The sequence below is a fragment of the Excalfactoria chinensis genome, chromosome 14 (genome assembly GCF_039878825.1).
Source record: "Excalfactoria chinensis isolate bCotChi1 chromosome 14, bCotChi1.hap2, whole genome shotgun sequence".
Classification (NCBI taxonomy): domain Eukaryota; kingdom Metazoa; phylum Chordata; class Aves; order Galliformes; family Phasianidae; genus Excalfactoria; species Excalfactoria chinensis.
The window spans coordinates 2,778,730-2,803,184 of record NC_092838.1 but is presented as its reverse complement, the minus strand read 5'-3'; the positions used below and the strand labels follow the sequence as shown (position 1 = coordinate 2,803,184).

The window sequence follows — 24,455 nt, the reverse complement described above, 5'->3', positions numbered from 1 at the left end:
CTGTGGAAGGAAATGCTCTTGCTAGGGAAATCATGGCCATGGCGATTTCTTTGGTGTTGGCTCCCTCTCAGCAAGCATCCATCTGTATTGTGGAGACAATGAAGACACAAGCAAAGGGAGAACATGGAGACCAACTTCTTCTCCCATTTCAGGTTGTACCTTCCAGTAATTTTCATAGAATCACAGAATGGTTTGTGTTGGAAGGGACCTCTCAATGCTATCCGATCCCACTCCCTGCACTGAGCAGGGACACCCACAGGTCCATCAGTGCTCAGAGCCTCATCCAGCCTGACTGTGGGTGTCTGCATGGATGGGGCAGTGCCACCTCTCTGGGCACCCTGTGCCATTCCTCACCACCCTCAGTGTATTATTGTGCCCATCTTTTGGGGACGTTTTCCAGGAAAGCATTGCCTGTCGCTGCCAACCTGGTAGCTCCTCTTCTGCCCTGCTGGGGTTGTTGGCTTCGAATCAACTTCACGTGGAAATTATTTTTAACAAATATGTCTTATGGAAATATTCCATTTACAGCATGTGCTAAAAGCATAAAACGTGAGAAGGCAGATTTGGGCACTGTATTTTTATTTTTATTTTTTTTTTCCTCAAGGACTCGGAGAATATTTTGCAGAGTTATTTTAAACAGCTTTTATATTTAGCAAGTCTAAGCATGATACGAGAAGTAAATAAATCAAAGCAGCAAACACAACAGAAGAAAGAGAGAAGCCACAATGCAGGTTTTGAGCCTGTCCAAAACACGTGGGCTTGGAATACGTTTGCATTTGGAAATGCTGCATCTCAGAAGCAGCGCAGGTGGGTGAAGGGTTTTGAAGCTTTGTGCTGCTCTAACATGGCGCTGAAAGCTCAGAGGGGTGGAAAATGGTGGGTTTTTTTTTCTAGAGGTTAAGTGGAATTGAGGCAGAATGGACCTCAGAAGCATCACAGTGTGCTGGTCCTGCTCTGGGATTTATGTAGGATATGAAGCCTTTGTATTCCTTTTGTGGTCCAGGTGGGTTTCTTCAATCAGGGCAAACTGCGGTTACAAGATACCAACACAAGATGTTTGCAAGATGCCCTGCAGGGCTGTTAGGGGTAACACAGTGCCTTGCAGGTCACTTTTCAACAGAAGGCTGAGGAGATGAGGTGTGCATATCAGAGCATGAAGCAGAATGGAGGTTGAGCACAGCAGAACTGATGGAGAAAGAAGGAGAAAGGCTGAGATGGGAGTGTGATGGGAGAAGGAGCCCTGGAGTAGGTGAAGTGTTTTCTGGTGCTGAGGAAATGACAAATTACTGGTGAAATTTGAAAGTCATAAAAGGAAAAATATACCGCTGGCTGGGGACCTATTTATCCATCTATTTTAAAATGCATCTTAGCATCCATGTATTTTTAATTAAAAATACATTTTAGCACCAGCGCAGCCAAACTACCACGGTGCCAATCTCCTTTTTTGGAAATTTCTCCTTAACATTCTGAATTTATAACAAATTCATTGTTTCTAATACAATTTTTTTCCCCCCTTTCTCTCGTCAATTTATTATCTGTTTTTCATTTCCCTTCTCTTTTGTTAATCTTACTAAATAACTTTAAAGTGGTCCTCCATCTATTTAGCTAAATGAATTCACTCCACAGATAGTCATTATTTTGAGAATGATTTATGCAAGCACTATTAGCTAGATTGTTCCTTGTTTGAAGGTTTTTCTGCAATCAGAAGAACTCGGATTTGAGTCAGCTAGAATTAGATCCAGTGAAAAAAAAAAATTATTACATAAAGTATTCAGCACCTCCATCAGGCTTTGTATGTGGGAGGTCAGCTCCAGAGGCATAAAAACACAAAGCAGCTTCCCGCTGTGGGTCTGACCCACTGATCTCACCTTAGCCTGGGAAATGCTATAGCATCATACCCCCAAATTAAATCAGATTGTTGTTGCTGTTGTTTTTCTAGCTGATCCTTGCAACTCTATGGGAACAGGTTCTGTGTTACTGTCATAGCGGCGTACAGGACGTGTCATGCAGGGGAGCAAGAACCAGGATAGTCCTCATTCCTTTGGGTCACTGGGGGGCTTGCAGCCTTTGGGAGGCTATAGGAAAAGTGGGAAGAAAAACAGTCCATAAATTGGCTTTATGAAAAATACTTGAGATGACTTGGGGATCTTTCTGCAAAGCCATATCTTGTCTTTCCGTACCAGCAAATAACTGCTTTGCGCTAAATAAATGAAATGATGAAGATGAATGAAAGGAGGTTAGATGCCTTCAGTCCACGTGTGGGCTGTGATGGAGCAGACCCGTTTTCTTCACTGTTTAAACCACTGTGGCTGCTGTAGCTTTGGGAGCTGTCTTGGCCTGGGTGGCTGCTGTCTGTGTGGTTTTGGGGCAGCTGTGCCCATCCCCAGCCTTCCCACCTCCTGTGTGCTCTGAACTACAGCCAGGTGAGTGCTAGTGGGGGACGATCTATGAGGGCCAGCTAAGAGCATTACACATCCCATTAGGGCAGCTGTGAAATCACAAGCGAAGTGCCCATTCACGGTATATGCAGCCTCAGATCAGTATCGATCTTGAGATTTCTGCTGGCTTATTAGTGACAGCAGCACTGCGGCCAGATCCTTCTGGCTGGTGTAGACCTGCAGAAACCTTCCTGCTGCCAGCGCAGCCATCTGGAGTAAATGAAGCAGGATCTGTCCTGCTCTTTCCAAGTGCCACATGTGGGTTAAGCAGAAAGCATGGGAAGGAGGGAGTGTTTTTGCCAACAAAATGTTGTCTCTCCTCAGCAATGACCACCACTGGAGTTAATTCATCTTTTGGAGGATGAGCCAAAATCCCCACTGAGGATTGGTTTGGGCCTATTTTTTGCCAAGCTTCATCAAAATCCTGCGTTTCTGCAATAAAAGTCCCTCTCAGCTGCCACTGTTGGATGGAGTTTATTAATAAGGCTCTTGGCTTTAAATACTCCCCATCGGACAACAGGTTAAGACCTTGAAAATGCCATGCTCTGTATATGATGCCTGTCCATGGGAAGGCTGTCTGCAGCCCAGGCTGCCTGCAACCCCAGCTCAGCCAAGGACAGCTGCAGAGGAACTGCTTTGAGGGTGGATTTGCTGGCCAGGGGAGCAGCATCCTGCTCTCTGACATGGGGCTGGAGAGGAGGCAGTGCGTGGTTTATGGCCAGGGCAGCTTCTGCCATCGCTCTCCAGGCTTGGCCTCTTCCCGCTATAGTAGAACTCCTTTTGTTCCTTCAAAGGTCATTTTCCTGAGCAAGATAATTTACGAGTTTCAGACGAGTTGTTCAAGGAGAGCCACACCAACTCACAGACAAATCTCCCCTTCCTACAGTAATTTATGATTTGCCCTAATTATCCAGTATAAACGCGTGGAAGCTCCGAGCACAATCTCTCCTTCGCACCATTCGCCATCGCTTTGCAGGCCGTGTCCTGCTTGTCAGAGGCATTGTTTGTTCAATAATAAAATTGCCACATACTGTTAATCACAACCTGCAAACATCTAATAAAACAACCACCGAACGCGCGTGTGTAAAACCATCTCCTCACTGGCCCCATTAGGCTCGGCGCTTTCTGCTTGGAGAGCGGCATGACCTCCCTTTTCAATCAATTCCCAGTTATTAACCATGAAGAATAGCGTTGGGAACTGCATTTGCAAATTGAATGTGGTGATGTAGAATGAGCTCACTCTTTAAAAGATTCCAGCCGAAGGGAATGCATCGAGCTAACATTCTTAATCTCCCTTTTTCCTTCTTCCCACCTGGCTACGTTTGGATATAATTCACCAGATTTGAAATAACTTGGAAGAATCAAAGTTCCTCAGCAGAGTTTAAGGGGACGGTGCCTGTAACGACTTTCTATTATCTGTTTATTCTGATCCCTCCGAGCTAAGCCCTTGAGAAGATTAGCTACTCAGCTAAAAATCACTGCAGTTTAAGGGCAGATCTTTATTTATTAAAACGTTCCGACCTCTAACTTGGGCTTATCCATTTATTTATTCAGACTAATGAATTAATGCCCCCGTGGCAATCGGGGCGGGGGGGGGGGGGGGGTGGTGCTGTGGGACCCCTACGAGAGCGAGGCTGGGTGCTTTTCCATAACGCTGCGCTCAGAGGGGAGCACAGACTTGGGTGGGGGGGAGCTGCATCCGCCCCTTTGGGGTGCGCGTTCACGGGGAGCCTGGCGGAGGCGGAACAAACCCTGTCCGCCCCCCTCCCCCCCCTCAAAAAAAAAGCGTTGTAAAGCCTTTGGGGGAGGGGTCCACCTCCCCCTACTCGTGAGCGTGGCAGCCCGAGAGGCCGGGGGGGGAAATCTTCCTTTCGCCGCGCATCGCTCAAAGCCCGAACAAAGGTACGAGTGAACGCAGCGCGGCCGTCCGGGGGAGCCATGCAGCCGAGCCCCCAGACCCCCCGGGGCTGCCCCGACTCCTCCCGGCCGCCCGCCCCCGCCCTGCCCCGTCGGGCTCCCAGCCCCCTCCGCCTCCGCTTCTCTCTCCTCCCCTCTTCTCTCCCTCCTCCCCCGGTAAATCCGAAGTTTCCTGTTAAGCACGGGCGAAGCTTTGCAAAGCGGTTGCGGAGCCGCCCGCTCGCTCCTTGGGATTACCGTCGGGAGAGACTCCGCTCAGCTCCGCTCGGCTCGGGAAGGGCCCCCGCCCCCGCCGCCACCTCTCCTCCTCCTCCCCAGCCTTCCTCCATCCCCGAGGGCGGACGCTGCACGCCGAGCCCCGGCTCTTCCCCCCCCCTCCCCCCCGCTGGATTTACGTTGTCGTTGGGGAGCTGTGTATGGAGGTGGGGGTCGTCCGCCTCCCTTTGCCCCGATTGCAGCCTGGTCCCATGTGAACCGCACGGCACGGCTATGCTCCTGGGGACACCGAGCTCCGCCGAACTAAGGTAGGACCCCACCCCCTCCCTAGCAGTATTCCATCCCTGAAAATCCAAAGGATGGGTGGGAGCGCCCCAGAGGAGGGTGATGGAGGGGTGGGGGCGCGGACACCCAGCTTCCCTTCCCGGGGGTGGGAGCGGCCGCGCCCGGAGGCGGCTCCTCGCCCCACGCCGCCCGGCTTTGTTGCGGCCGAAGCGGCGGGGCCAGGTGGGAGCCGCGCCCCGGTGCTGGGAGGGGGCCGCAGCCCCTCACCCCCTGCCCTTGCCCCGCAGGTCCTGGCTGCTACCATGAGTGATGGCGAGAGCCGAGAGCCGCGCCCGGCCGGCGGCGAGGTGCGAGTGCCCATCACCGTGCCGCCCCGCCGCTCCGCCGAGCAGCCCCTGGACGATGCCGGCTCCGTTCCCAGCGGTTCTCCCAGCCGCGACCCGCCGCCCGACCTGGCCTCCGAGGAGGAGGAGCAGGTGCCTTACCCGGCGCTGGCACCCACCGCTTTCTTCTGCCTCAAGCAAACCACCCGCCCGCGCAGCTGGTGCCTCAGGCTGGTCTGTAACCCATATCCTTTCCCCGGGGGACACCGCACCCCACACCGCCCCCATCCCACCCCCGGGACCTTCTCCCGTGCCTGGAGCACTTCACCAGGCTTCTGCACCCCAGTGCCCGGGGATGCTTGGAGCCCTGGGGTCCCCTCTCTGCACTGCTCTGGTTCCCGTTCCCAGGAGGAGGACGTGGGGCTGCATCTCCTCGCTGCAAGAGTGGGACACGTGGGTGTGTGTCCTCCCCACGTGCAACCCCCTGCCCTGGGGAGGAACACGGTGAGGTCTCAGCTGTGCTACGGGGCAGCAGGATTGAGGTGCTCCGGTGTCGAGCTGCCACCCACAGAATGGGGAGAAACCCTTCAACTTCACTTCTTTCCCAGTCGGGGTGGGAGGGAGAGAAGTTTATAGGCGACCTCGTATTTATTTGAGACGCGGTGGGGAATTTCAGACAGGCGCTGACCCTTTTGCTGTTTATATAAGAGCTTGGAGTGCTTGTGTGCTTGATCGTGGCAGAAAAATGGAGCGGGTCGGAGTTTGGGGTGAGCACACGCGTCGCTCCCAGAAACTCCCCTTTGCTTTTGTTCGTTTGCAACTTGCATGCAGGGAAGGAGGAAGGAAGGTAAAGCTCTGCATCTTTCCCCTCCGTCTCCTGCGTCCTTTACCCAGTTTATTAACGTTAAATAAGAAAGAGCAGTCTGTTCCTTTCAGTTGTGACATACGGGAAAATTGAATTTTACCCGAAATGCCTGTGTGAAAGCAGAGAGTTGTCAGTCTGTCTCGGTGATCTTCAGAAGTGAGCTTTTAGCTGTGCTCTGCACGTCAGCTCAGCAGCATTGACATTGTGCAGATAATTAATGCTTTTACCTCTACCCCCGGTACCTGCCTGCAGCTCGCTGCCTGCATCCTGCCGCCGCTATTAAAAGCATTATTTATTAATACCGTTAGTATTGATCTCCCCTTCAGTTAACCAAAGAAACCCTTGCGCATCTGAGATCACCGCTCTCCACAGCAGCAACACCGCCGGGTGAGCGGTGTCATTAGGAGGAATTGCACAACCCTCCCCAGGACGCTGCCCTAATCCGTTAGGAGGAGAAATCCTTGGAGGGAAAAGCCCACGGGGTTTTTTTTTTTATGGCCTTGAGCTTCCCCTTGTTTCAGCTGGGTTCACGTGAACTTGCGCAGAGAGATTTCTGCTTTCTGGTTTTGCAAGAAGGGGCCGTGTGCGTATTGAAGGGAGAAAGAAATGAGCAGGAGCTTTGCACAGCGATGCTTCGGCCCTATAGTCATTAAACGTGGAGGATGGTTCTGTAAGTCAAAAAGTGACATATCCATTCCTTGAGGGGATTGCGTTCCTCACGTATCCGAGGCAGGGCTGTTCCCACAAAGGAGGTTGTCTCCTTGCAAAACTTTAGGGGCTAAAGGAGGATGAAGCCTCCCCACAGGCTTTGGCAGCTTGTTCTGGTGTGTTGCTCCGGGCTCAGCACTCCGAACGCACAGGTGCTGCCAAATTAACCCACAGCTGATAGGAAGCAGAGTGGTGTCACCCAGCAGTATTGTAGGGAAGTGGGTTCAGGTGCACTCGTGTGGGTGAGGCTGTGCTCTTATTGTTAGGCAGAACTTTGTGTCACAGCGTCTCGCCAAAGAATTCACAGGGGAGCGAATTCCTTTGTAAAACTTAACTCGTGTGACATCACATCGGATGGAAATTGTGACGGTTGGTTCATAGCTTGGCTGAAATCTAATAAGACCTCATAAGCCCCTTCTTTAGCATTACTGCTATCTGAGCTGGCATGTTTTGGCTGGATCAGAACAATGCTTGTGACAGGGGTCAGGCTCCTGGCTGGGATTTTTTCCTTTCTCTCTCCTCCTGCCCACCACAAGTCCCACGTATTGCAGTGAGAAAGTGTCAGCCCTGAAGTTTCTTGGTGAGATTGCGTACAGTCCTGCTGTGTGTGCTTTTGGAAGCTGTGTGGAGCAACATAGAAGTGTGCATCACATTGGAAAACGGGGCCAGGTACATGGTGGTGTCGGGCATCTTAGTGATGGATGCCACTGCTGTGGGCTGGGAAACTTGGAGAGATGGGAGGTAGGCTGAGGGCCCCCCCATAGGGACTGAGGTCCCCCCCAGTGTTGTCCTAGGGGAAGAGAAGTAACTTGAAGCAGAGGTTCAAAGCACCAGGGGTGGTTTCTGGCCAGCTGTGCAGTTGTAGTGACTCTTCCTGCCTATATAAAAGCACAGATCCATAAAGTGTGATAACAAGCTGCAGGTTTGCGTTAAAATCTCCCTCTGTTGCAGACAGAAGGGTGTAACTATGGAGTTCTTAAAATGTGTGTCTGAGGTGCGTGCTCCTCTGGGAAGCACTGAACCTGTCTGTAAAGCAGGTTTCCTCCTTCAGTGCTGCTTCGTGTTGTCCTTTACTCTCTGTTATTGGGGATGCTGGGGAAGTTCTCCTTCTGTAGTGTCCCTCCTTCCCCCGGCTCATGGGGTATTTCACAGTGTGGGGCTCATCATTTCTATGATCTTGCTTCAAAACTTGCATGCTGCTATGCAGAAAGCCTTTATTTACCCCTGTGCTGCCGAGTTGTCTGTCTGCCCAGCATGCCTCAAATCCTGTGGGTGCCCCATCCTGAGCAATTGGGGTCTGCTTCCATGCAGGCAGCTCCATGGCATCTTCCTTGGGTTGGCACCGCAGAGCTGGGTGCAGGAGCATCCTAAAGGGAAATGCCACCACGGCACAAGGAGTGCTGCTGAGTGCATCTCCTGGCTTAGGGCGAGCTCTTGTCAGTCCCACATCACTTGAACTGTGAAAGCAGCCCAGCCGCTCGGAATATTTGTTGTCAGCAGAGATAGCGCAGACCTGTGCCCTGGAGCAGGTGGAATCCCACGCGGCTCAGCCAGAAGCATGGTTCCCTCTGCAGTTTAAGCAGGAGGGGGCTGCTGCCAGGCTTAGGAGCAGCTAAAAAAAGCCCCTGCCTGGTCCTTGGGAGGACAGGTGGGGCTGGGATCAGCTTACGGGGCCGGGAGCATGCTGGGCTGGAGGCATGCAGCCACCCCAGGGCTGTGCATAGGGTGCTGGGGCAGCAGGCAGGAGGTGTATGGCTGTGGGGTCGGTGACTGTGTTCCATTTGGAAGTGTTAGGAAAAACATAGAAAAATCTCTCCTCCATCCCCCCCCCCCTCCAAAAAAAAAGCCCCCCACATGTTTATGGATTAACAAAAACACCAAACTTTGCCAACAACAGAAAGCAAAAGATGTACGTGGAGGAGCTGATTTTTCACATACGGGAGTGATAAAGCAGGGAGTTGTGACCATTAAAGTTTAATCACAGGAGCAGAACGCCGGGGCTCCGTGGTGCTGAGCGGCTGATTGTTGTCAAACTGTGTTTGTGCGTTGTGTCGTGCAGGCGTTGGGCTTTCATAAGCGATGACTGCAGCTCAGGAATCTCCTTCCCAGCTCAGGCTCATCTCCAAACCCTGCTCCAAGCAGGAATCCGTGTGTGTGTGTGTGTGTGTGTGTGTGTGTATATTGATGGGTTGGAGCAAATACATGGCTTGGGTGTAGCTCTTGTGGCACAGGTAGTGGTCAAAGCCGAGTTCTTTGCTGTCAGGTGGTGTTGTATTGTGTTTGCTTCTGTTATTACCGACATTACTTGCTCTTTTTTAAAAGATATATAATTGGAAGCAAACTTACTTATTTCTCCAGTCCTGGATCTCCTACGTGGGTTTATTTATGGAGGGCTGTGGGTGGGACGTTGTGTACTTTGTGTGCACATTGTGCGGCGCAGAGCAGAATTTGGGCGTTGAGACCCTGTGAGGTCCTTTCCTGGTTATTCCCAAGCTGTCAGCCCACAGCAGCCCCAACTTTTGTATGTATGAAGCTGATTTTTTTTCCCCTTCAACATAACGTTTTGCTGTTGCTAACGTTTGGGCCGTGAAGTGCCGAGTCACGCTGTGCCCATTGCTGGGTGTCCCTGCTCCCCATGGGTGCTGTGTGCAGCAGAGCTGTGCTGGGAGGGCAGGGTACAGCCAGCTCTATGCATGCACTGGGGCCAGAGCAGCAGCAAGGAATGCTGCTTGGTGCCCCTTGGCACCTTCCTGCGTGCATGGCTGGGAAACTGGCTGCAATCCGTGCTGGGACCTGCTTTCCATCACAACCCCAAGTGGCAGCACGGCTTCGATAAGGCTGGAGGAACTTTGCTGCTTTGTTCGTGATTCATAAAAACATTCCGTGATTCATAATAGGTTGAGTTCTGTGTGCCTTCGTCGGGAAAAAAACCTCCTGTGATTTATGTTCTTGAGTGGTTACAGAGCGTGGCGATGCCAGCGGGGTTGCTGTGGGACTTGGCTGTGTTCTCCTATTTGGTTGAGCCTCTGCTTGCATCAAACTTGATTTTTTTTGTTTTTTTCCCTAATTATTATTATATTTTCTGAAGCGCAGCTCTTTGCAGCACTTGCTGGTCACCCTGACGTCACTTTGGGGCCAACCCAACAACATTCCCAACAACATCATGCGTGTTATTCCCAACCATTCCTCAGTGCAGGTGTCTATAAATACACTTGGAGGCTGAGGAAAAAAAAATGTGCCTTGTGCAAAATGATGTGTGTGCTCCGTGCCCAATGCTCCGGTTCACGCTGCAGCTCCGTGCTACGGACAGGATTGAGCTGTTTGCTGGGTGCTGCTGTGGGTCCAGCTCTGAGCTGGGGCTTGCAGTTGGTTCATTCTTTATTGCACAAGCAACGTGTGCTGGCTCTGTTCTGCTGCAGTGGTGCAGTTTGTGGCTCGGGGCTCTGTGCTGGAGCACACAGAGGTGTGGATGCAAGTGGCTCCCGTTGCTTTGGCAAACTTTATTTGCTTGCGTTCTGCTCCGTAACCAGCGTGTATCAGACGTGAGGAGCTTTATCAGAAAGCCTTTGCTGCTAATCTGGCTTTATTCAGACCATACCCTGACAAGTGCAGCGGGAGGCTTTGAACTAATCATCGTTTGTCATCTCAGAGTATAAATATTGCTGTTAAAATAATGAAGCGTGCCGTGAAAAATCTGCTCCCAAACAGGCATCCTTCTGGCCCCATCCAGAGCTGCTGAGCACCTGGAGCACCCACAGAGTGCAAGGAGAGGTGCAGGTGCTGCACCCGGCAGCATCTCGTTCTGAACGGCAAGCAATTAGGGGGCAGTGAGGGAGATAACTTGTGCAAATTGTGACTCGTCTAAAAATACGCTGTATATCCACACGTGTTTTTAGTTCCGCTCGTTTTGGCACTCTGTGTTGGCTTAATACATCTAATCAAGAGTTTAATCCCGAGCTTCCTGTTTAATGTCAACAGAAACTATCTCAGTTGGCACCCAAGGTCCGTGCCTCCCTCGCCCTGCACTGCTCTCCCCAGCTCTTGCTTTTTGATGTGAAATGCCCTTTGTTCCCGTCTCCTAGCCAAGCTCAGGTGCATGATTCAGCTGTGGGAGTTCCCATCCCATGCATAGCAGCTGACACGCAGGTAGAGCCACAGAGCTCCTGGTGCTGGAGCACAATGTTGGGGTGGCTGTGAGCTCCAGTAGGCACGCTGGGGATGCTCGGTTCCTGCTTTCAGGATGGCTATTGCAACAAGGGAGGTTGGAAAGCCAATTACAGAAATGCTTGCAAAGCAGATGGGGGTTTTCTGTGTTGTCTTGCAGCGAAGGTTGGTGCGTAGAACACCTGTGTGCACTCAGGGGGTGCGAAGAAGGAAAAGCAGATGGAGTTGGTGCTGGTGCCCAGGAATGGGAACGTGAAATTGTGGCTGATGGAATGAAGCTGAATCAGAATTGGGAGAAAAGAAAAAATAAATAAAACACATCTGGGCAAAGTGGATCAGCAATATAAATAATGGAAAGAAAATCAGGTTTTTTGACTTTAAAAACATAACGTTCTGTAAGCTGTGTTTGCTCTCTGCCCCTGCTGTGCTGCAGCCGCTGTTCCTCACTCCTCGTGCTGCCATCAGCAGAGCCACATCCACCAGCCTTGGGTTGAATAAGTGGGAGTGATTTCTTCTCCAAAAGAGCAGTCGGGCACTGGAACTGCTGCCCAGGGGGTGGTGGGGTCACCGTCCCTGGAGGTGTTAAGAACTATGAGATGTGGCACTGAGAGATGAGATCAGTGGGCATGATAGGGTGGGTGGGGGTTGGCCATCTCAAAGGGCTTTTCCAACTGCAGTGATTCTGTAATGCATCTCCATCCCTGTTGCATTTGTGCTTTAGTTACAGGCTACGCACGCAGTGACTCAGAGTACAAATTTGTCCCAGTATTGTCCCCAGCCAGGTATGTTTGAGCTGGTTTGATTACAGATGCACTTAGAAAACAACTGCTCACCCGTTTCCTCTTCATCCCTTAACCTCCTTAATGCTCCTACAAGAGCCGGGTGGCTCAGAAGTTACACCCGCACGCAACTTGCTATGTCCACAGTTCCCTGCAGGCAGTCATTACGATTCTTTCAGTGTGTGTTTGTGTGTGCTTTCCCTTTTCTATTAATTTTAAGTTTCTTCCATGCTGGATATTTCCCACTGAGAGAGACGCTGACTTGTTGCAGTAGTTATTAATAAACATTTCTTGTAAGCTGTAGCTGTTTCACAGGCACTACTTCTTATTTTCAGGCCGTAATTTATAATGCTTCAGAGCAATTCATTTGCTGCTTTTTGAGGTTCTTAGAAGCTGCATCCCAGACTGCGCTTTGCGAGGTTCTTTGGTTGCCTTCAGAGTTCTCACCTCTCAGATTTGGTGGGAACCAATGATTGCAATTTCAGTTTGCAGTTTCTATACAAGTTTGTCTCAGGCATTGAGACAATGTGTCTCTTTTCCCAGCATGTCTCCATGCCAGATCCACCATTCTCTGAAACAGGAGACACTGGCTTCACCCTGTCTCTGAAGATGTTCAAGGTCATGGATGGGCCAGGGACAGCCAGCCCATGGCAGAGGGCTTGGAACTAGGTGATCTTTGTCCACTCCATCATAAACCGTGCTATGAAGTTGAACTCTGCTGATTAATGGGAGCAGAAGTCCGGAGCTCAGAGTCAGTGCTATTTCTTCATGTTGCAGAAGAGTTTTAGGCAGTTTGGGGCTACTCTGCCTCTAGGTCTTTTCCTAATTACCACCTAGATGCCTCTAAGACGTTCTACTGTATTTTGGTGTGTTTTCTTAAATAGAAAAGTAGCTTTAAGTTTATAATTGAGCTTAAGCTCTGAGCATCACCTTCCCAGAGCTACTCAGGTTGCAGCCAGCCCCAGTTTACCCGTTCCATGGCTTTTGTCACCCACGTTTTTAGTTTGGGGCCAGCAGCATCCACCCACCTTACTGGGAAGCTAAGATGAGATTTATCTGATGGGCTTTGCCTGAATGACATGTTTGGAGTAACTCCATTAGAGCAACCAGGATCGCATTAGCTTACAGTGAATGAACTCTGAATCATGTTTCTGTGTTGGTTGGTTGCTTTAAATTGCTTCTGCAGACAAGGAGCACTGCGAGTGCCCACTGACAGAGCTGCGATTAGTTTTCCCTGGATTATGTACAGAGCTCATGATCTTGTGCCCATGTAAATGAGGAGGAGACGCAATACAGCCCCAGCCCCACATCAGCATGCCACAAACACATGGTGGGCCGCATTCTTACCCCACATTCCACCCTGAATTCAACCCTCCTGGGCCCCCAAACCATGCCGCAGCAACCTCTGCCATTAGCATTAAAGCTCATGCAAGAAATATGTTACCTCTATTTGCACAGATGTTTTGAGAGAACTTGAGCTCAGATTTTTGCCCTTAATTCTTAAGGTAGCATCTGGCATTCGTGTCCAATCCGTTAATCCCACCAGTGAAGCAGCGCTGTGATTTTAAATGAGATATACCTTTAAGGGAATGTTTAGCTTTCAGGGTGGTGGGAAAGTTATGATGCACTCCCCCCCTAATAGTTAATCCTAAGATTTCAGAAAGCCTAAAATGATTGGGACGTGTGCTGTATTTTCGAACCAGCGATGGGGAGGCACTGGGCTACATAGAGGGGGAACTGGGAGAGAACTGGGGCTGATGGCCGTGGGGCAGTCATTCAGAGCTGGTTGGGTGTCAGAGGTCTGATGGGATGCAGCTGTAGGAGACCATTTTCCTCTTTCTTCCCCATAATAAAAATCTGTGCTGAGCTCTGTACCAGGCAGACTCGTTTTGGCAATGGATTAAATGCACGGATTCAGGATCTAATGATGCTGGTTTCAACTGACAGATGGAAATAGTGCACTTTCACAATGCTACCAGTATCTTGCCACTTCTGCTTAGCAGCCTGGGCTCTGGAAGCCATCCGGAGAAATAAGGCAACTCTGTGTGCTCGTCTCTGTGTCACGGTTCCTTCAGGCAGCGAGTTCAGGCTGGGTGCTACTCTGTGCCTGCTGCTCCCATCCTTGTCCTGCAAAGCACGAGAAGGGCTTGCCAGATTTTCTAAGATTCCACAAACCTTGCTGCAGAAAATCAGCCAGAAAGGAGGGGATGTGGTGGTTGGGACATCTGTTGCGTTCCAGAAGGCTGGAGAGTGCCACGAGCTGTGGGTGTTGCAAGCAGGGATGCCTTGGGACTGGGTGTCCCCTGGGGCTGCTGGCATACCCAACTCTTTGGTTCCCCCCCAGTGCCCATGTTTGTTGTGATTTGCTGTTGTTCTGATGTAAGGGCTTAAGCCCTCTGAGATTTGTGTTGGAAACGCAGTAATTTGCACAGAGCTCCTGTCTCAGAGGAGCTGCAGCCCAGGTTTCTCCTTGACGTGGCTTAGGAGAGGAAACAGCGAGTGACACCTCCCTTGTTGGAGGTTACAGATGTGAGGAAGGATGAATTGCTCACAAGGAGACAAAGCAAACTGCAGCAATCGGTACCACGGATGGGAATCCTTTGTGCTCAGTTTTCAGGCACAGATGGTGGAAAAGCAGAGGGACAGACAAAAGCCATGTGTGTGCATATGTAATACATATCTATATGATATATGCATTATACTTATCTGCGTGTACCTGTGCTTTTGTTGGTGGCAGAGTAGACTTTGCATTACTTATTTATTTATTTGTTGCAAAGGGATTGAAGCCCTTCTTGTGCAGCTTGATAGCAATCAAGCTTATTCCTTGGTGGTGTTTGTCCATGAGGATGTATTCAGATGGATTTGGAGGTGTTAATGGAAGTCCTGGACTGAAATAATGAATCTACGAGAGCTTTGTCATTGACTTTGGGTCCCTACCAGAGAAGAAGCTCAGGGAAGGTTCAGCAGGGGACAGTGTGTTGGGTTTGGAAAAGAAAACAAGACTTTATTCTTCTTCTTTGGCCCCATGTTTTGGATGGGTAACAACAATGTCAGCAAGGCGGATGGATCCAGGAGCAGGATTTAGCCCTAAACACACTGTGTATCCCCAGCCTCTTATTACCAAGCCCTTTTGTAAGTGTGTTTGTGCGGAACCTGTAATGGTATAATGTACACTGTAATTTTGTTGTTAAATCTGAGCCACTTTGGCATGGTGGGGACTAGACGGCTTATAGAGATCGGAACATTAGGGCTTATTGAATTTCATAGCCTGGGGGACTGAACCGCACAGAGCAACTCTTGTAGGGGAAAAAAAAAAAGTATCCCATCTATTTCTCCTGAATTTCTTTTCTGGATTGATTTTTTTTTTTTTTTCTTCTCATTTTACAGACTCGGACTTCTGGGCACAGAGGGTTGGGAGAGATGCCAATGGTGGGAAATAAACCCTGGGATGGTGGTGTCCTATGAAATAGGCTCTCAAGGAAGGAGGTTTGGATCCATTCCCAAAGGCACTGGGAAAATCCACATCTATTAGTCTGCTGGGGTTTCCTTCACCTCTCTTCCCAGTGAAGGCTTTGGTTTCTCTCAATACTGTTAATGAAAGAGAAGTCAGAAAGGCTTTCTGGTTCTGATGTGGTTGCAGCATTTTCCTTTCATTGTTGATCTCAAATGTTTATTTTTCTGCAATTCCAGGCATATACCTGTGCTGTAACCACTTCTGCTGTGCTCACAGCCTGCTTAGGCTGGGAGAAAAACTTGGTCATTGAGGGCCAGGGTTGCAGAGAAGGGCAGGGTTTTGTTGCTGAGCACTTAGCTAGGTGCTCGTTTAGCTTGTTTAGCTCGTTTTGCTATGGATTAGCTCCATTTTGCTGATCCCGTCTCAGTGTTTCTCACACGTATGATATGTCTCCATCCCCAGCCCACAGCTCCATGCACACCCCTTAAGATGAGCTAAAATCTTACTGTATTGCTGGAGCAGGGTTTGCCTGGAAAAAAATCAGTACTCGGCCATAGCCAAGTGGAGGGTCTTCTTAAGGCTGTATTTAGTCTGTTTTTACATAAAGAAAGAAAGAAAGAAAGAAAAAGAAATTAAACACGTCTCTTATTGAAATTTCCCAGGCCCTGCTGAGTCATGGCTGTTTTCTTGGAGCTCCGTTGAGTTTTTGACAAGCACCTACCAGGCTTTCCCGTATATGTTTGTCAGGGGATGGAGCACACTGAGCTGCTTCTTGCGTGTGCAGGCAATCAATTATGGAGCCCATTTGCTGCTGTGTTATTAATGTTTACAGGGCAGCACTTCATGGGTAAGAGCAGATCATGGGCTTGGAGAGTTTCTGAGAAGAAAGGTTGTTATCTTGCAGATAGAAAGGAACCAAAGCTAAGAAGCAAGGAGGTGACATGTAAGGGGCCGTGCAGCTGAGGTGTGAGACAGGTTAACAGTCAAGGCTGGGGCTGTAATCTCTCCGATGAAGCATCACCAAAATAGTTCCTATCCCTGTGAGCAGCACAGAACTTCTATAGAAATGGGTACTAGAGGTGAGTGCTAATTTATAAAGCTATGCATTGCGTACAGTCGTACAGTCAGCGCTCTCTAAATGCTCCTGAACTTCTGATTGCCCCAGTGTTGGCTTGAGGAGGACAGGTAGAGCTTGGGGATGATGGAAAGGGAATAACTTAAGCTAAATCACAGAAACCTTTGGGTGTTATGTGGTGTATTGTAAACTGGTAATCACAGCTTGAACCTCTGATTAATCAGCTGAGGCAAGTGTCGGGTCAGCTGTGGGAGCACAGGTGAGAGTGATGGAGCTGTGCTCCTGGAAAGGGTGGAGCTCGACTCTACCTCCTCTAGACCTCATTTAAGGGCTGACCACCACTAAGGCAGCATCTCTTGGAGACCGCTCCCCGGTGGAGATTGCCTCAGCATTTCCCAGTGAAGGCATCCATATCGGTGAGTTTTTCCTCATAAATAACCTTTTGAGTATCTGTTACCATCTTTGTATTATTCCACCTTATAAATGGTCATCGGGAATCTTGTCTCGCTGTGCGCTTTTCTGATATTTTCCTGTTGCTGCTTATCTGAGACCAGTGGGCTCAATGTACAGGGAGCTTCCACCACAGAGAGAGAGTCCTCTATAGCACTTGTGCATTCCCACAGTCCCATTGTGACCTAGCAGAACTGCTCATTTTGGTAAGGGCTGTAGAGTTTGCCCTTAAGCAAGACAAGAGGCATCAGTTAGGCAAAATCAATCCCCTGCCTGCTTCATATCACTTTGTCCTGATAAGCTGTCACTTTGGCTCTAAACACTGCATTTGAAAGCACATCTCTGCTCTCCAGGATGGGTCAATGTCAGCAGCAGTATCAGCTGAAGGGTGGATTTAAGCCTCCAGCTCGTCACAAGAAAGGGGAGCAACATCTGAGGCATCACTTCTTGGCAGCCTCTGATCTTTCACAGGTTGGAGAGAAATTTGGTAGGCTGAAATATCTTTGAGCCATCTCTGCAGTTTTATGGCACTAATAGGGATTGTGATGATGAGGAGTTGGAAATGCATGAAGGGGACTCTGTTTCCCCCCCCCCCCCCCGGCCATAGCTGGGGGCACACCAAAGCAAACAGGTCCTTGGATGTCATGTTGGGGGGGGTCATGTAAGGACTGAGTTCAGCTGACCTTAACCCTGCGTTTCCTGGCCCTGCCTGATGTAAACCAGACCTATTGCCTTGTTTGCACACTGGCTTTGCGGCGGGGGTGATGGATTGCAGTGTGAGCTTTACCACCCTTCATCGCTGCTTCCTGTGCTCTTTTGGCCCGTTATGTTCAGTTCAGTCAGAGTTTATTATAAATAACTTCAGATAGCTGAAATATCCCGGGCTCGCTTTCTTTTTTTTTCCTTTGGCAGTTGCAGAGCATGAATCGGCTTTGAGGCAATTGAGGTATTTTAACGTAACATTTACAGCCCCTATCTATACAAGATGTGACTTGTGTTTATAGAAGTGTGGCTTTAACAGTCTCTTATCAAAACATATGGGACTCTACGGTTGGATGCTGGGGTTCCTCTAAAGCATTCCCCAGACAACACAGTTCCACATTACATTGTCTTATGCTGTCTGGAGTCTTAACTGAGTCTGTTGTTCTGCAAATACAGTTGTGTCTCTTTCTGTCTGGCCTATGATGCTCGCATCTCCTCCTCTGAGCTCCATTATCACCGAGTGCCCCCCCCCCCCCCCCCTCGCCCCTCTGTGTCCTTGGCAGGCAAGGCAATGTCACAACACAGAAAAGCACATCGTGCAAAATAGGATAAGGTATCAGCGAAATGGAGCGACAGGCTGCCATCAAGCTATGTCTGGGAACAGGCGGTGGTGAATAAGCCCTGAGAAGTGATGTTTGCATTTTCCCTTGCTACAGATCTCACAGAGGTCTCATTCCAGGTTGACTACTCCTTATTTGCCTGGTCAGAGGCTGGGGTCAGGCTGGCCTCTGGGTCACCAGACTGTAAAATAGGGGGACTTGTATTCCCTCAAAGACCACAGTGCGTCAGAAGGAATGTGTTTGGCCCTATGAGTGTGTCCTCATCCAGTCTCACGTTGGACACTCTCCAGGTCTTGTGCAGCATCAGAAGGCTCTTGGTGCAGTCTGTTACCACCCGTTGTTTTGTAGCAAGAGGACTGGATGTCCACTAGATGCCCTCTGCATTGTAACGCCCAGCCTAGCATCCTTAAAGAGTTGCACTGTTGTGTTGCATTTAATAGGGCTGCCAAGAAGAACAAGATCTATCGGGCTCTCATCCCGCAGTGTTGTTTTCTTTGGTACATTGTGACACGTTGCCCTTGCTGGAGAGCTGGAGAGCCTTCCAAAAGCTTCACTTTCTCATTCAGAGCCTGTCCAAGCTTCTATCCTGAGCTGCTGTAGTCTGTAAATTGGAAAGAAAGTTTGAGCAAAAATTGGCCTTCTTGTGGAAGCTCTTGTCCTATCCAGCCCATAAATTTTAATGGGAATTGGGCACGCTGAATCCCTAGGTGGCTATGCAAATCTCAGCCTCTTCTGAACTGAATCACGAGTACTCAAGCCTAAAGTTCTTTCATATCCTGTTGTTGGGGTTGAACAGTGATGCTTGAGTTTGTATCTTATGGGAATTAGTGAGAATTGATCAGTTTATCTCTAGACATGGTTTGCAGAGGCTCTGGTGAGTTGAGGAGGATAATGCTTTGTGTCTGAGCAGCGTTGTCTAAATTAAGTAATGAAGTCGTCTGTCTACAGGCAGTCTGGTTTGCCTTTCTGATGGGTGTAGATGCTTTGATTTATGCAAGTTCACAGCTCAGGCCTTGCTTCAGCTGCCAGGCGGAAGGGAGCTTATAGAAGGGCTGAGAGCTGGTGACCCTTCTGGACCCACACTGCAACCTGTGGGGCTGATGGCTCCATGCATCCCCTCTGGGTTTTGGTCATCCTATAGCAGTGAAGCAGGGAGATGCTGGCTTGCTTTGGCATTTCAAAAATAGAGAACCACAGCTCATGTGCTTGCTCAATGTCCCAGCATCTCCTGGAGCCTGCCTTGCTCTTGGATCTCCTGCCAGCACTGGGCCTGAGTAATTTCTCTCTGTTCTTGATGCTGCCTGGTGTCCTTTGGCTGCAGGAACTCCTCAGCTGTTGTGTGGTTGTCTGTGGCAGCCGGTGAGCCCCTACTTTGCTGGATGAGACTCAAAGAGAACTGACTTCACACTCATGTCCCCTGCCTGCACGGTGACAGCTTCTTGGGAGCCGTCTGTCCACTAGATGTCAAACCTCAGCTGCAGAAGGGGTGCTCCAGCACACAGGGAGGTTTCAAACACTGTGATGACGTGTAAGGAACAAAGTAGGATTCAAAGTCTGACATGGGCGGATGTCCACTGATGACCTCACTGCCCGTCTGGGGAGTGTGCAGGGTTTCAGCTGGCTTTCCCTGCTGACATATTTCAGGTTAAAGCAGGGTGGGAAAGGACTGCTTTTCTTTTCTTTTTCTTTTCTTTTTTCTTAAAAGCATATGAATTATTTCAAGTGAAGTATTTCAAGGGTTCAGGTCTCCTGCAGATGAAGGCTTCAGGCTGAAGGGGCTTCCAGATTCAGTATACCTACAGGGACCTGCTTCTGACCTTATCTTTCTTTTATACCCTTGTTTGGTTGGTTGTTTTTTAAATGGGTTTCACTTTCATTTGGTTTTTATGTTCTTTTTTCTCTGCTTCTTTGCTCCTGCCTGCTGCCAAAGACAGGACGTAGACAAATTTCTGGTGGATTTCAGGCATGGATGAAGCTTGGAACATTGCCTCTTCTCCCCAGTGTGTGCCTGTCCTCTGAAGGCTTGGCTGGGCCCCATGTTTGGGTGCCCCAAAGGAAGGAAGGGTGCTCCTTTAAAACAGCAGACAGCCCTAAGTCTGCCATGACCCCATCACACCAAAAGCCAAACACATGTAGCCCTTTGACACGTGCTGCTCAACTTGTCTCACAATTCCCATCAATTGTGGCCTCCTTTCGTCTTAGTTAAGCAAAACATATCTATGCTTGTGTGTTCCTCAGTGAAAAGCACACACAAGATTCCTGTTTGGGATCATTTTTAGTCTCTGAAATTATTCATGAGGCTGCTTTTCCTGATTTATGACAGCACCCAGCACATCGTCATGTAAATGACTTTTAAATGGAATGTTTCAGCAGTTTTATAAGAATTCCTCATGTGAGGGGAAAATAAACAGTTTGTCATTTACCAGACTGTATTTGATTATTACATTTGTTACTATAAACATCAGGCTACGCTTCCTTAAGCTGAAGCTGCCGGAGATGTATGACTTCAGAGAGCCATACTGTTAAATAAAAGCAAACCTGATGTGAGAAATCAGCACGAGATTGATCAGCCCTATTCCCTGCAGGCCAGATACACGAGTCTTGGCCAGAAATGAATATCTGACACTGCAATTAGTGGGACTCTAGATTTTTGTGTCTCATTTGAAGAGCTGTGAAAGGTGGTGAACGTGGGTTGGGTGTCCTGGGTATGTGGTGGAGCTCCAGGCTGTGCTGTAAGGTCAGGATACTTGTGTGATGTTTGAAGAAGTTAATGCAAAGGGGTGAGCATGGCAAGAAAAGTGCAGTAGGACATAACCTTGCCATTCTGTGAGGGGATGGGATGGACAGAGCACTTTATATGCAGGCATCAGCGTGGAGGGACCTTCTTGTGAGTGGAACCGTGCAAATTCATCCAAGTGTTGCTAAAGGGATGTAAAATTCATCTCAGGCTCACAGGGATTGGGTTAGAGAGGAAAACCTTAACCCAATAACTGCATGGCAGGTTAGGAGCTTCGTGCAGTACTCATCTTTTTCCCCCAAGCTAAAATGCAGCCTGCATGGAAAGGAGTTTTGTATGAAGGTGTGATTTGGAGGAACGTGGGGGCTTTAAGGACTGCAAAGAGCATTTAGGAAGCGGCAGGGCCTAGCTATAGGGCTGGTTGTGTTGTTGGTGACAGCATGCACAGGGATGCCCAGTGCCTTTGGTCCCTGCGCCTGCAGTTGGTGACTCCGTGCTTTGCTGTAGCACCAGGTCTGCATACCCTGTCCCCATGCACGTGTGATGTTGGCATCTCCAATGCACTTGGAAATGACTCAAACACCAGGACAGACACAAAGCGGTGACACATCCCTGTCACCAGGCTCCAGGCAGCTCCATGAGCCTGTCCCTGCTGCGGCACACCAGGAGCCAGGAAATGTGGGGGATGAGAGTTACAGACAGAAATGAGCAGGGAGCAAAATCAACCATGAAATTGGTAATTTTAGGAGCTCCACGAGGGAAGAAAATGCTTGTTGTTAGACACCATGTAATTGCATCGCGGTGCCCTTGGTTACAGAAGCCAGACAGTGTTGGTTTGCTTAGGAGTCCTCACGCCTCCTGACACCCGTCTGCAACAAACGTGAGAAATCAAGGCCGGAGGGAAAAGATGTTGTTATGACATGGACCAAGCGGTGCACTTGGATGTTTGGGTCCCCAGTGGGTACGGCTTGTGCTTGCAAAGGCTATTCCCTATCTGACTGCATTACTTTGGGCTACGTGGAGGAGGATACGCACTTATGTCTTACAGCATGACCCCATGGCATGAGCAGTTCTTACCTAGCTCCTGCTCGTCCTCTCTTGCACATTGGTGCAGGATTCCTTCAACAGAAGTGTGTGGTTTCAGGTGCTCCTTGGGGCTGGTTTGTGGTTGGTCACAATCCCAGTTTTGTAGTTTGATCTTCAGAGGTTGAACCGCAGTGCGAGCCAAACATAAACTATAGTGTTAGGGGTTAAAACCTGTTGCATGGTTATAACCTGGGACACGAGGAATAGATAAAGGTTGGATTTTAGGAAACATTTATTCTCTATAAGAATGGTGTATGCTCTATAAGAATGGTGATGCATTGGCACAGCTGCCCGGGGAAATGGTAGAGTCATCGTCCCTGGAGGTGTTGAAGAGCTGTGGAGATGTGGCACTGAGGGATCTGGTCTGTGAGAATGGGTTGGAGTTGGACTTGGTGATCTGAGAGGTCATTTCCAACCTTACTGACCCTGTGGTTCTCTCTGATAAAGGGGTGAATGGTCTGAGAGGTCGTGGTGGTGTGTGAGGGGGTAATGTTTGTAGGGGGAGGCTTTGGGCATGAGCCCCCTCTCCATTGCAGCAGGTTGGCTGTGATCCTTCACATCCCCTCAGCAGCACTCAGTTTGTCAACGGTGGAAGCCAAGGAGGGCACGTGGAGCTCGTGCTTCATCCATCACAGGAATTTAACCGGAATAAGCATCCGAGCCGAGTGCTGTGGTGTCAGCTATAAATCCTGCTGGGAATATGGTGTATGTCTGGGTGAGCTGTCACAAGACAGGGCCCCTTGCAGGGGATGATGAGCTGCAGGGACAGCCCTGGAAGGAGCTCCCTGCCCTGAAACCACGTGTGTTGCTGAGTTTTGGCAGTTCCCAAGTCTGAAGCCCATCACAGGGCTTCACATACGTTTCTTCTCCTTCGCTTACAGTTATTTCTATCAGTGCTGAGCTCAGGGGTTGTTCTTTGCTGACACTGGGCCTGGTGCCAACCCATGTGCAAGTTTGGGTCACTTGTAGGCTACCTATTTTCTGTCACCCCTCTGCTCAAGGGATGTGGGTTGTGATTTTTACATGCAAAATTGTTTTGCTGACTCCTTTTATTTATCCCCGAAAAACAAATGCTACCTGGGTTGTAAAAACAAATCTTTGCCCTTTGCTTCCCAACCAACATGAGGCCATTGATGGGAGGGAGGAAGGAATGGGTGGTGAATGCCAGTGGATGTGCTCCATCCCCAGCACTCCATGTGCCTGGCAGCCCAATTCCAGGGAGCTTTACTGCCATGGCACACACTCTCTGGATGGGTTTTGTTGTCTCCAGCCTTTCAAGGTGATCTCATGGTGGTAGGGCTGTGCTAGGAGGGAGCTGCTTGCTGTTGTGGTGGTCCCAGTTCTGCCCTTGTCCTGACCTCCTCCAGTGCCCATCACTGCTCTTCTCACCACAGGGAACTGTTCCATTATTCTTTCTGCCTGCTGAGAAGGCCTTTACCTCCCCTTACTCCTCAAGTGAGTCTTTTCATGAACAATTCTTTCTTTTTTTCTCACTTTTTTTTCCCCAACAAAGCTGATTTGTTACCTTTTGCTGAGGAAAATGTCATGCTTTTTTCTTTTTCTTTTCTTTTTCTTTTTTTAACAAAAAAAAAAAAGTAATAATTGGATTTTCTTCCTGTTTTTACCAATAAAACAGCACATCCCTGCATCTTCACCCTTTCAAAAACTTGGTGTAGAGCTCTGCTGAAACTGAATCTGGGTTTAGGTCTATTTCCATGAGGGCTCCAGGTTTAGCACTCCAGGTTGGCTTTGTAGGGTAAGGACATGGACATCCCAATTTGGTTCTATGCAGAGCCACCGTCCTGAACTGCCCATCCCAGGGGGTTATTCTAAACCTGTTTAAAACATTGGCATTATAATCGCAGTAATGTGCTCTTGAGGCATAGCTCAATTCAGTGTGCTGGTGGCTTCAGGACTATGGGAGGGGTGGGCTCTGAGCACTGATAGAGCTGTGGGTGTCCCTGCTCATTGCAGGGAGATGGACCAGATGACTTTTAGAGATCCCTTCCAACCCAAACCACTCTATGCTTCTTTGGCTGTGAGAAAAAGCTCTGTATTGACTCTAAAACCAAAAAAAAAACCAAAACAACCCACTTTGAGAAATGGAACCTGTGTAAAGCCTAATGACCATCTATAATTTCCCTTTCCTTTACTGTTTTCAAAACTTGTAATACACAGAGGATCACTTATGGTATGCAGCTGTGCTGTACGTAATATGCAGCGCACGTTCGTATTCAAAAACCCAATAAAACTGGTAATTAGCCCCTGAAACAAATTAGAACAGAAGATACGATTTTACTTTGCATAGTGCCTTTTCTGCAAACTATGCGTCTCAAAACACATTGGAGAGTTAAGTAATGTAGAGCTTAAATAATAAGAGCACCGGGAGAGCAAATTAATAGAAAAGGGATGTATATTGCTGCAAAGTGTGGGAAATTGGGGTTGCGAGGTGTATGTGCAGCTGCCACGTGGAGCTCGGTGTGGTGAGGAGGGGATCTGGCTTTCTGCATGGGGCAGGCAGCCGAGCTGAGCAGCCAGGCGGGTGAGGGATGTTCAGCAGGCTGTAAAATTAAGGAGGGCAATTTGGAGGCAATTTGTTCATCTTTCCCTTCCGTGGCTGAGGACAAGCAGTTATT

The 24,455-nt window shown here is 49.2% G+C and overlaps 1 protein-coding gene across 3 annotated transcripts in view; it reads left to right on the top strand.

The window, feature by feature from the left end:
* The first annotated feature begins 4,349 nt into the window (after positions 1-4,349).
* CACNA1H (calcium voltage-gated channel subunit alpha1 H) overlaps positions 4,350-24,455 on the top strand; it is a 191,115-nt gene continuing 171,009 nt past the window's right edge. For all 3 annotated transcript variants that reach the window (XM_072348953.1, XM_072348954.1, XM_072348951.1), the window contains exons 1-2: positions 4,350-4,879; positions 5,144-5,424. In XM_072348953.1, coding sequence (XP_072205054.1) covers positions 5,159-5,424 — 266 coding nt within the window. In that variant the 5' untranslated portion in view covers positions 4,350-4,879; positions 5,144-5,158. The remainder of the gene's footprint in view (positions 4,880-5,143; positions 5,425-24,455) is intronic.